The following is a 12,957-nucleotide window of genomic DNA, read 5'->3' as shown; positions in this document are numbered from 1 at the left end:
ATAACGGTGTTTACTAAATATCCCTACCTTTGATGAATTCCTATAATTAATGGTGGTACTAAATGCTTCCCCAGAAAATAGATGAGTTAATGACTCACTTTACTCTGAAAATCTGTTTTGTCGCAGAACACTGAAGGTTTAACCCTGTTTCATTGCTATCGCCTGTTTCCTCTAATTATTGAGAGCTTGGCCATTCTATGAAGGAGCAGGAAATCCATTTTTAATAAAAAAGGGTAATGTCTGAGTGCAGACTTCTGCAACTGAGTGCCACAATATTTATGCAGGAATGATTTAAAGGGGATCAACGAAAGTACACGAAGATGATATACTACAAGCCAATGAAAAGGAATTATATTCTAAAAACACTGAATATTTACCAAAATATGATGTGCATATGCTATTGAGGTACATTTGTTTTTGTGTACTTATTAGACAGTACAAGTGATTATAGTTCTATCAGGTTCTTCACTTTTAGGTAAGACACATGATTGTGATTTTTCACCTTTTCCTTTTCCCCAAAAAAACATTGTCGTTCTTGTGTATGTTTGTTTGTGTGCGATCACTAGTTCTGTGCACTGATCACTGTCTGAAAGATTCTCTGACATGCCATAAGTATGTTAATGATGCTAATAACAATGCTCTTTTGTTCTGAATTGTGATATTGATAGACACCAAGAAGTATGCATGATAGTCAACAACCTTTTCAAAGTAAACACTTCAAAATCAAATATATAATCTCTTTAAATTGTCTGTTTGCGGTATATCTTAGTCATGAAGTCCTTGGATGTGCTCTAAAATGTTCTGTAAGTGTAGTGTTACTAAGCAACGTCTATTAGGCCACATTTAATGTTATTAATACCACCATGGCCAAGTAGAGAGCAGATGACTCGTGTGGTGATCCGTTATTGCTACTCTGAGTGATTTCATGAACCAATTATAATCAGGAGAGATGGAGGGCTGTTAATCCCCCTCCCCCTGTATTCAGTTTTAATCAGAACTGCTTTAGTTTAAATTCTCAGGTTGAAAATGTATGATCTACAATTTACAATAAGATAAAATGACAATTTATTTTATTGCCCAGCCATGTATTAGATATATTCTCAGTGCCTTTTACATAGAAAATCTCCTTTTCTTACCAGGCATTTCATGCCAGTATCATGTGGCAACTTCAGATGACTTCTGCAGAGAATATCTAAAAAATATATAATTTATTCAAGATGGATAAAACAAAAGACAGTTTACCATCTGTATAGTGCATCTGTGTTCATGAAATTATTTTCTCACTCCAGGATTAGATAACTAGGTTTATAGTTCAACCCTTACAACATTTGGTTCTTTAAAGCAATCTACTAGAAAAGACAACAGACATAAACTATATCAACGGCCAAGCCATATCCAAATCCTGAGGCCAGATATAATTTTTTTATCATCATTGGCCATTTATCATTTCCTGGAATGTCTTTGTGTCAATCTGATGTCACTGTAATTCCCTAGCTAAGAGGCAATATTAATTTACCATTGCTCTGTAAAATCATTGAGGTCAGTTGATTGACAGCCCACTCAGTCTATTGCCACATGCCATCTTCTTTCCTTCTGGTATTTGGTGGCAGGTAGCCATTAGTGTTGGGCCAATAACTGAAAGGTTGCCGGATCGAATCCCCGAGCTGACAAGGTAAAAAAAAAAACAGGTCGTTCTGCGCCTGAGCAAGGCAGTTAACACACTGTTCCCCGGGCGACGAAGACGTGGATGTCGATTATGGCACAGCCCCCACCCACCAGAGGGGTTAAACGCGGAAGACACATTTCTTTTGAATGCATTGTTATACAACTGACTAGATATCCCCCTTTCCCTATTTACTGTTTTCAGACCCATAAAGCATATAGAGCGCCAATAACATGGTACCACTCGTGCACCCGCCTCCACCCGTAACCGTTAGTGGACAAACAGACTGCATGCAAGTAAGTTGGCTAGTCAGGCAGCCCAATGCCCATTGGGTCCTTTTATAGTTAGTAAAAAGCCAACACGTTTTGTGAATGCTTTTCATTCAATACAGCCTCCACTCTGCATTAGTGATCAAGACTGCTGAAATACATTTTAATATGTAATCTAGAAATTTTGGACACCATTTGTTAGTAATTTCCATTCTAAAACACAGTGGAAGATTACAATATGTTAAAGTGTAATGACAGTGGCAAGAAAATAACAAATGTCTTCTGTAGGCCTATCGTGCACTCTGGCAATTGAAAGTCTAAAGTTGGGACCTGAAGATGTATGATTGAGACAGTCAAGTAAATTAACTTTGCCGACCTCAGGGCTTCATTATTCGCTATTAATAAAAAATACAATAAGGTGCTATCAAAATACTGTAAAAAATGATAGATAATATTGAAATATGTGCTCAATCAATGGTCAGTAGAAAAGACTAATATTAAGGGTAGTTAGTAAAATGAAATCTAGTTCCAGAATGGTGTATTTGACATTGTACTAATAATATGTAAATAGCTCATGTAAGCTGGACCAAACTTCCTACCGTATCGGATTAATTCTATACAACACACAAACTGCAATGTATGACTGCTCTGGGAATGTTGTTGAAACTGCTTCTTGTCCTGTTTTTTTTTCATTGGTGGAGGAAAAGTGATTGCTGTATCGTGCGTGTTTGTTATTTCTCCTCATTGAGTGTGTATGTAGCCTATTGTAAACCTTCCCTCTGTGATCTTCATGTTAACAGTACACCACCCTGATGGACTTTGTGAATCGTATGTATACCACCTGAGTTTACACCATGTTGCTAATAAATGTTCACGATTTTATACACCACCAGTGTCAAGAGTTTATGTAGGCCTTAAAGGTTCACTTAACAAAGGCTCCCTTAACATTATACACCTTCTAAATTATACTTTTAGATAGTGACCAATATGGGCATATCACACTAGCACCCCCTGTGGGCTAGGTGCATGTCTAATGTGCTGTGCTGTAGGTAGTAGTGGGTGACAGATGGTCAGTTTAAGGCTGCTGAGTCATCAACTAATGTCTGTTACATTACCCTGGGATGTGATGAGCATTACACATTAAGTACAAACCCTTTAGTTCCCACTGGCCATGTTCATGCAAGGAGCTGGACCTTAATTCCATACACACAACTATTTGATCTATACTGTAGCTCCCGTTGCACGGAAATCGAAACATCCATTAAGTGGCATTATTTTTTACACACACACGCGGGAGAGCTAGAGAGGTGTGTGTGTGTGTACACACACACACACTCACACACACACACACACGACTTAACAAGTATGCTGTCCAGAATGGGCAGATTGTAAATCAGACACCGGATCTCTTTGTTAGAGGCCTTTTCTGTTCCCTGAGAATGACTGCATAGCAATGAGAGCATGCAGGTCAGGAAAACTGATTTGAATTGTTTAGTTACAGCCATCATTAAAATCCAAGCTTTTTCTCATTTTGCATTCCTTGAAGACTTAACAAAGAAAGTCCACACCTCTTATATAAATGCATTTATTTAAGTTAATCATTTTTCCTCATTTAGTTGAATTTGCCATAACTATAAAACAATGAATTACAAGCGCTGTACAGTAGACCAACTCACTAGTAACTGCTGTTGCTTACAGTATGTGTATATAGACAAACGTACTGTATATACAAAGATATACACTTAAATGTTACCTCCATGCTGCCTCCCTTGCCACTGATTTGAATCAATCCAATTTTCCTACAGCAGAAAATAGAGGAACAAACCGTATTCAATATCCCAAATTACAATTTCTTGTGATCAATAATTTGGTTTCAGTCATCATTTAGTCCATGCACGTCCCTCACCTAAACTTGAATCACAAATTGTATTGACAATGCAAATCAAATAAGTAAATAACTTTGGCACATTGTGCTATGTAAACATTTCATCCAATTAAAATGTGGCTGTAATTCTAAGATTTTTTTCCCTCCGTAATTCCTAAAGTGAACAGCAAACTTCATTTTCACACAAGTCTTACTAAAAAGGCTTTATTCAATACTTGAACAACCGTTGCCACCATGTAGACAATGTTCACACAAGCAATCCCATTTAGTACTGTAGGCCTCCCTCTAACCAGCTGAACTTTCACATTTGAATTGTTACAATTGACATGATCTCTGAAATTGTTACAATTTCAACAGTGATGTGATGGCAGACAGCTCATACCATGTGCAACTTGTCATAATCCTACTAAACCTCTCTCACATGGGCGGTTACAACACCCCATAGTCCTGCTCACTCAGATCTCACACTCTGAACTGCAGATACTGCAGGTAAAATATGGGATGTTACCTCTATCCCCTGCTCCACACCTCTTACCGTGGGATACCTCATCTCTTTGGCATTTTTGAAATGCAATACCTCCACACAAGTTAGAGATGGGAGCTGTTGCATCTGTTTTGTCGTTGTGATGCTTGTTTCTATACCGATGGTGGTTGGAGTCTCCCTATGTATACGAAGGATTGACCAGAATGGTGTAGAACAAAGGGATATATGCATATATATAATGAGGGCTCACAAAATACAGACAGCAAATATTACTGAATAATTAGTAATTTGCTATTCTAGAATAAATTAATCTATTGAAATTGGGGGCATCCCAACCGAGACAAACAATGCCATGTCAATGGATGAATCTTTGCTTTCGTAAGTCGTTATAGGCTCCTTTGGCCATCACATTAGCGGTGGGTTCTGCTGCCCCTCAGAAACGAACAGTAACGTTTAAAGTACCACATAAATCACAAGCTAATGTATTAACCCAATCAGAATACACCCGAAGCAGATGCGAGCTAAATGCACAACAATGATACTGAAATAAGAACATCTTATTGCTTTTCTCCCTTAAGTCCAGTTAACTATAGCCGAATGACCTGCCCTCCTTTAAGAAACCTGTTCACTAGCGCACAAAAACACATTCCCCTTTACAGTATGATGGATATCAAAAAAGGCAAAGACATCATTCACAAAGCATGCGTGCAATGTCGAGACAAACAAAAGGACAGAAAAAAAAGACGCTCAAGTATTGGTACAACATGCAACACAAGGCCCTCCCATGTAAATGCTGTCTTTGTCGCTTACCTCAGATGAAGTGTACTTTTCTAAAATGGCAAATCACAAATAGTGACAATAAGGACTCCAATGTATACATACACTGTGTGTGAGAACATTTCAAGAACACTTCTAAGAATGGAAATGATGGTTCCAACATTACCCTGTAATAAACTCTTTACTAATTTGTATGAGGTTGTTACCATGGTAACACGAACACTGAAAAGGGAGAAGGGGAAAAAATCGATACAGTAAGTAGATACGTGTTTACTCACAAGAGCACAGTCAAGCAACGAGTATAAAGAAATATCAGTTCAATTTACTGTGTAACTTAGTTGATTATTCTACAGTATAATTGAACAAAAAATTATTAAATGTCTGTTACAAATGAATCAATAAACTTGGGACACTACTGCTTTTGCAAAGAAAAAAATACATGAATGAAAAAAAAAAAATGTTTTCCATCCAATTGTGATGGGAAAAAGAATGAAGAGTCGTAGCAACAAGTGCTACAATCTGATGACCCAGCAGCGATACATCCACACCCTCGACAACTCCTGGCCCCAAAAGTATCCATGAGAGACCCGCGAAGAGCACCCTTCTGATCAGACGACGCACCTTTTTACAACACGTGTGACAGGAGCAGGATGAAAATTCTGTATAATTGTAGAAGAAAAAAACTGATTTTGTTCTCTCCATCTCTTTACTGTTCACTCTGTCAGAACAGCCCACCAATCAGTAGAGAGTGTTTCAGTGAATGAACAGTGCGTAGAGTCCTTTCCCTTCTACCAGCAGGACCTTTAAGGGGCCAAACCCAACTGAAACCATACCAAAACTATCAGCTTTCTTCCTGGGCCGTCTCGGTCTAGTCAGGGAACCTCTGTGGAATACGTCTTTTACATTCAACAAAGATAGATTACTTGAGAGAGGGAAGAGGACAACAAAATAAGTCGCATCCATTTCAGAAACGCAGTGAACTTCAGTGGAAAGAGAAATTTTAAAAGAACACGTTAAAAAAACCTTCCAGAAAGTTAATTCCATTTCACCTGCATTAAGAAAAATAACATTCACTTTCCAAAGAGCAGGACTAAAGATGAAACACTGAGGTATATAGTTGAATGGAAAGCATCATCATCCCACTTGGTCTGTAGTTTCATATCCTTCCCTCTGTGTGTTGTGGCCCCTCTGGGGGCCTCCGTCTGTCCGTCCATCTGTCCGTAGTTGTTGCTGGGTGGCTCTAGTCTATGTGGCTCCGGGGAGGAGAGCAGGAGGTGGTGGTGGAGGAGGTGGTGGTGGGGACACTGTCTCTCTCTAGAGTTGGAGGTTGAGAGTGAACTTCCACTGCTGGTTGAGGTTGGGGCTGCACACCTCCACTGTCAGCCCCCCAGTGCGTGCACTGTGGCTGTCCAGGCACAGGTTGCTACCCACATGCCGCAACTTAGAGTTGCTCTCAATCTGCTCCCATTTCTGGAGACACACGAGGTGGGGACAGGAAGGGGGAGGTTGGGACATGGGGGAAACAAGGGTGACATCAGTCACAGGTTTGTATGTACTGTGAGTACTATAATCACTAATGGTTTCAATTGACAGTGAGTTTATGGTGAATTATCTACAGTGCATATCAAAAGGGATCATCCCAATCCATCATAATCCACATTCCATGGCAAAACTAAATGAATGTTCTATTGCCATGCTAACTGCCAGACTGCGGTTAGTCACATTAATTTACTACTACTACTTTTTGATCGATCTGATCCGTGGTGCTCAGCTCGCTCACCTGTCTGCTGTCGTTTTCCCTGCAGCCCTGCAGCTTGATTTGTGAGCCTGCGGTGCGGTCTACCACCGTCAGACAAAGGTCCATGTGCTTTACTGACTTGTCCTTGGTCAGCGCCCATTCCTGTGGACAAAGAGTGGGACACAGTGAATTTGCTACATTGGCACAGTTTAGGTACTCCTGAATTATTATACAGATCCACTTCTAAAGCATTTGTCTTTGTCAAGTGTGAATATGTGATGTTGTATGTTGAAAATCACACATATTTACACCAACAGTGGCTGGACTCCCAGAATCCCCTCCTCCAGCTTAGTATATGATCAATATGTTGTGGTAAGTGGGACATCAAAATGCATTTAATCAGTATGAATCGGAGACACCCAATCAAAGCATTAGTTGACTGTCCAGTACAGTACCAACTCTTTGACATGTGCACTGTGACCCTCTGCGGCAGTAATTTATTTATAAAGTAAACCCACCTCATTGTGTTACCCAGCCCAGTGCACAGCTTGGTTATGTGTAATGGATCTGAGCAGTACCTGAGCCCTGAATGATACCTGATTTCCCCCAGCGTTGTGGCATTCGTAGACCCCCACCACTCCATCTGCAAAGTGTCCCAGCGTGTCTAAGCAGTTACCTCCCTGCTGCAGAGCGCCGAAGGCAATGTCCTGATGGTCAGGGACCCTGAAGGGCCAGACACACAGCACAAGTGAAGAGGATGTCAAATCACAAGATGTGGGTATAAGCCACCTACCGCAGTGTTTCCCCTAGTTTAATTTCTAAGTGGTAAGCAGCAAAGGCCCCCAAACTCTGTTCTGCCTATATAATGGTAGGGGAAACAGTCAACAGTTATGTCTTTCCATTAAACTTTGTCCGTTTTCAAAGCAATATATTGCTGGTCCACTGTGGTGGTGTGGTCTCTCTACTTACCGCAGCTCAGGGTACACGTTCTCCAGGTACCACTTGAATGGCTGGCAGCCCAGCCTCTTCTTCATTTCCATTCTGCTCTGAATGCTGCCAGACACACAGAGAGGAAACCCATGACTCATCTAATTACCAGCCATCTCAGAGAGACAGACAGCCGCAGCATGACATCTGGAGACAACTGAGATCACTACTATAACTCGGTGTAGTACCTGACCTTCTGGAGGTGTCAGAAAAAGGGACATTTTGATATTCTATACAAGCTCAGCAGGGCAGTCTGCGATGCCATCATGGGAAGAACGGTGTCTGAAAGGACACTTACTTGCCATAGGGCACGTTTCGGGCCGAAGGCACAGCGGCGTAGTAGAAGTTCTTAAACTCGTCCATCCACACCTCTGCTGCTCGCCTTGTGTTCCTGTGGACGGACAGACACCACGTTAGAATACTTACAAAATGTGTCCTTCCTGGTCCTTGAAATAGTCACTGATCAGACCATTTCATGGTACAGTAGCCTAAAAACTATAGGCAATGTTATAGAACCTCTGCTTGGACCTATTCATTTGATCATATCTATTATTTCTTCAATAAAGGATGCCTGTCAAAATAATTTGAACAGGGCAAGAGAAAGTGATGAGGCGGTTCAAGCTTCAGAAAACACAGGAGGAGAGTGACAGTCCTCGACTATTTTGAGAAAAGAGCACACATCCTAAGACTCGGCGATCTGTGGGGTTTCCAGTGCTGCGTGACAGACTGGCAGTGAAGGAACGTTCACTCACTCTCATCGCATTGATGAATCACCCTGATGTGATGCATACTTGAACAGTGTTGACACTGCAGGGGTGAAGCCAAGATGAGAGCAGAGCTGAGGCTTCTGCTCTGACTGCGCCTCTATTTTAATGACTGCAGCTCAGCTAGACTTGAACAGCAGGTATTATGATGTGAATTTCAGAGGAATGAAACAGGCCCTCTATGGGCTACAACCGCAAGTTTTGTCATTTGGCTAGCAGGTATTCACCCCGCCGCCTCAGCTTGAATTTCATTGGATCTTTGAGAATGGTAAAGGGGAAAATAAGGGGAAAAAATAAGGGTAAAGTTAGTGGTATAACTCAATTGCCAGTTGTTAGCCTGTATAGTGGGTATTCTTTATGTCTCATATTTCAAAACCCTAATGTACCGTCACTCTGGTTGGTTGTTATATGACAGTATGTAGAATAGGATTTTACACATATTGGACCGAAGAGGGCAGACTTTAGCCAAGTCTAAATCACATCACAGGGACAATCAATAGTCACCTAGCAAACACGGTGCCACTGCCCCCAGGAAAGGTATATGGGTGCTGCTTCCTGAAGACGTGTCCCACTCGACTGCAGGGAATGATCTCTAGACTGCCGCCACACTGCCACACGCGGAAAGAGATCTCTGCAATGTCCAAACACAAAACACACATATTAATATAACGGTTTATGGCAAGGTTTTAGAGTTACATTTCATTGTGATATAACTTCCCACGGTTGGTACCTTCAATGTCAATATTTGGTATTAGGATCCCCATTAGCTGTTGCAAAAGCAGCAGCTACTCTTCCTGGGGTCCACACAAAACATGAAACATGGCATTATACAGAACATTAATAGACAAGAACATACATTTGTTTTTTAAAGACACACGTAGCATTCATATCACTACATACACACAAACTATCTAGGTCAAATAGGGGAGAGGCGTTGTGTTGTGAGGATGCTTTATCAGTTTAAAAAAAAACTTGGTTTACTGATTATTTGAGCAATAGGAGATGGATCAGAGTTCCATGCAATAAGGGCTCTATATAATACTATACACTTTTATGAATTTGTTCTGGATTTGGGGACTGAAAAGACCCCTGGTGGCATGTCAGGTGGATTAAGTGTGTGTCAGAGCTGTGTGTAAATTGACTATGCAATCAATTTGGGATCAACACATTCTTTCTTATAAAAAGAAGAAGTGATACAGTCCATCTCTCCTCAACTCTTGGTTGACATATGGACATCATAAACCAATCCAACAAAAGGTAGCGTGGGGCACACTTCCTCTTCCTTTCCCCAGGCACACAATGTCAAACAAGCTCAAGCGTTCCTAGTGTTCTGTGTCCTATTACCTAGATTCTCTCCGCCCCACACATCCATCATCATGTCGTACTTCCCCAGCAACTCAAAGTAGTCCTTGTCCATGACAAAGAGTCCGCCGGCAATCATGGGAGTCCTGAGAAAGAGGTAGGACCGAAAGTACAGTTTGTCAGGGTCATGAGACAAAACTGTGAGACAGACTAAGCAAAGTCAAGCCAAGTTTAGCTCTCCTACAGTCCTCTCATCAGCATGTGATGCACAGAGCCTGGCCCTGTAACCTGGCAGCAGCAGGGGATGTGGTGTCCTGTCCTCTGGCTGTCTGGAGGGAAGAATACACCACTTCTGCTCAGAGGCCATTTTGTTTTCAAAAGGAAGAAAAACATGATGAGCATCTTGAACTAGTCTGCTGTTGTTCTCTCTTAAATGAACTTTTGGGAAATCCATGGCTCTAGTGGAAGATTTCAAACTAAACAAATGATGAAAAATGACTTGTCATCCTTTGGGTTAATTACCATCACCTTTACCAGCAAAGAGGAACAAAATGCATTTTAGGAAATTAAGGGCCAAATTCAAATTCTAGCCTTTGGATATCGATTAAATGCTGCCCTCTGTTGGTAAACCATGGTTCACTGAGAGAATGCATCTGACATTGGGTTACTTAGTTAAACAATCATTTCTGTGAGCTCATATTGATTGAACGAATCAACGTTTTTGCCCTCTCTTCTGATCTACAAGTGATAGAAATGCAGGAAATTTGGTCAATGTACTAAATCTATCTTTTAACAGCAATATCCCCATCAAATCTCTTCTCCCTTATCACCATACACAGTTTAAGACAAAGCAGGATAAGATGATACGAACATCTTCAATCACCTCTGCCTTTGTTTACTGCACTCGCCGATGTCATACGGCACCGTAGATGTCAGGGACAAAACAGGACTCAAAGGGCTCAAAGGCTCCGGGTCTTTTTGAGGAGCATTGGCCCGTATTCCCCAGAGTGCTCAGTTCTGACGCTGCACACTGATACTGACATCTAATGCTGCCTGCCTCAGCATCTCCTCCAGCAGGCCCAATGCGTAGCTATGAATTATTAGTAGAGGTGAGGCTGGCAGGAAAGGGCAGCAGAAAGAACAGACAGAGCAGAGGGTGGCTTACTTGATTGGAGCAGTGGGGTTTCCTTGACGTGCCCTCCTCTGCTCCAGGGTCATATAGTCCCACTTGAAGACCAGGTTCCAATCAAATCCTAGAGGTGGAAAAACACACACACCAGGTACAGATTAGGTTTCAAGTGATTAAGAGTTGAGTCATTCTGACAACAGGAAAAAGCCGCGCTGGTTGTCAGATGTGATTGTATTCCTACTAAAACTTATATAACACAATGCCTATCTGATAGATCACATATCTGTGGCATTCCCTCTATTTTCTTATGGCTGTACATAACACTTCTCATAAGCCGTATAGAATATACAACGACACCGTGCTAATGTTATCTGCCTATATCCTTGGATGAATCAATCAAATAGCTTCCATTCCAAAGGGCATTCCCATTTTCAAGATTTATCATGTACTTATTCTCTTCTTTGCTTTCACACACATGCGCAGGCACAGCCAGCCAGCCACACACACCAAAAAACTAGACATCTTTGGCAGAAGGTGACTTTGGGCACCGAGTGGAAAACTGCAGTGTGATTTTCCTAAAGGCCAGCCTGCCCTAGAGAGGAAAGGAAAGCTGCTGGCGTAGATGAGTGGGATTTACCTCCTTTGAGATCGGCCGAGGCACCTACGTACTGGAAGTTGTCCATGTTGATGACGTCGATGATGGGGGAAACAACTCGCGTTTTGTCCTGTTGGAGAAGTAAAGAGAGATTAAGATGGGACACAAAGATCCAGAGTGTTCCGCTAGATTTTGCTACATTATTTTCCAGGCGGTCCACAAAGACTCCCAACATCCAGGCCCCTCTGCTACCAAAACTGTTAATTTTAACCAAAAGAAGCCACAAAGCATTTTATGGGGTGGGCATGGGGGCATCAGAGGTAGGTGGTCTCTCAATTCAAACCAATTGAGAGACTGTCCACTGGATCTGAATTCAGCATTACTGAAGGACTGAAATATTCAGTAAAACTACTGCATAATTTCAATCCAGACAGTGGATAAAAGCTATAACAAAGTTAGTCCAAAACAGATCTACGGCCAGTCAAACGTTTGCCCAAATTTGTACTTAAATATATAAGCCTAACACAGCCAGAACACAAATAGATTTCCAAAAGGGAAATGGATGATTTGCTGAGAGTGACATAATCAGATGGATTGAATCATTGCAGAGCTATTCCAAGTATTTTGTTGGAACAACAGAACTACAGCAGTGACAGTGTTCCATGGAAGATTGGTCAAACCAATGGTGAGTTAGAGCTCATTAAATCATATTACTTAGTTTTTCCTAAACTGTGTTCAGACCCGACAGCAGTAAACAAGTGTTGAAGCGAAGTGAACACAGTAAAAAATCATGGAAAACTCAAGAGGGGTTGAAAGGCTGTGTTATTCTGTTTGTTTGCAAGCGCGTGTGTGTGTCTTTGTGTGTGTGTCTTTGAACTGTCCTTGCTGGGCAGGTGCCCAACAGGATGCACGTCCTGGTGCAATGCACTTGTTTGCTAGCGGAGGGTGCGGCAGCTCCTCCCCACAACTGAGTGACACGTACAGTAGGTAATACTCTTGAAGCTTGTCGATATTGCATTCTTTAGCAACTAGTCATGTTTACCCTACCTGGCTGAACCCCAAACTGTCCCTCTGTCTGTGTATCCATTTAAGAACCTTGAGTGTGTCTAACGTTACCTGTGCTCGTCTCAGCCCCTCTGAATCACCAATGTCTGTCAGTGTTGTTTATCCATCAGTGTGTCTGTCTGGCTGTCTGTCCGTCCGTCTGTCATTGTGGATGTCTGTCTGTCTGTCTGTCTGTCTGTCCACCTGCCAGTGTCTGCATGTCTTTGTGTCTGTCTTCCTGCCTGTCTGAGAAATCTCCAGGTGCGCTCTCCTCTCTCTGCCAACACAACAACTCAACAGATCAGCGCAGTGAGCAGCAC

General features: G+C 41.7%; 1 protein-coding gene across 2 annotated transcripts in view; it reads right to left on the bottom strand.

Moving 5' to 3' along the window:
- Positions 1-3,503: 3,503 nt before the first annotated feature.
- The window catches only part of galnt2 (UDP-N-acetyl-alpha-D-galactosamine:polypeptide N-acetylgalactosaminyltransferase 2), a 92,362-nt gene continuing 82,908 nt past the window's right edge, over positions 3,504-12,957 (bottom strand). Inside the window, exons 8-16 of one of the 2 annotated variants that reach the window (XM_024388146.2) lie at positions 11,636-11,723; positions 11,035-11,122; positions 9,912-10,015; positions 9,072-9,198; positions 8,102-8,194; positions 7,786-7,869; positions 7,395-7,539; positions 6,859-6,978; positions 3,504-6,548 (exon numbers count right to left, since the gene is read on the bottom strand). In XM_024388146.2, the coding sequence (XP_024243914.1) occupies positions 6,393-6,548; positions 6,859-6,978; positions 7,395-7,539; positions 7,786-7,869; positions 8,102-8,194; positions 9,072-9,198; positions 9,912-10,015; positions 11,035-11,122; positions 11,636-11,723 (1,005 nt within the window). In that variant the 3' untranslated portion in view covers positions 3,504-6,392. The remainder of the gene's footprint in view (positions 6,549-6,858; positions 6,979-7,394; positions 7,540-7,785; positions 7,870-8,101; positions 8,195-9,071; positions 9,199-9,911; positions 10,016-11,034; positions 11,123-11,635; positions 11,724-12,957) is intronic. The other variant, XM_024388147.2, reaches the window with a different exon arrangement.

The sequence above is a fragment of the Oncorhynchus tshawytscha genome, linkage group LG25 (assembly GCF_018296145.1).
Source record: "Oncorhynchus tshawytscha isolate Ot180627B linkage group LG25, Otsh_v2.0, whole genome shotgun sequence".
Classification (NCBI taxonomy): domain Eukaryota; kingdom Metazoa; phylum Chordata; class Actinopteri; order Salmoniformes; family Salmonidae; genus Oncorhynchus; species Oncorhynchus tshawytscha.
The sequence above is the reverse complement of the archived record's forward strand: the minus strand, read 5'-3'. Positions and strand labels throughout refer to the sequence as shown.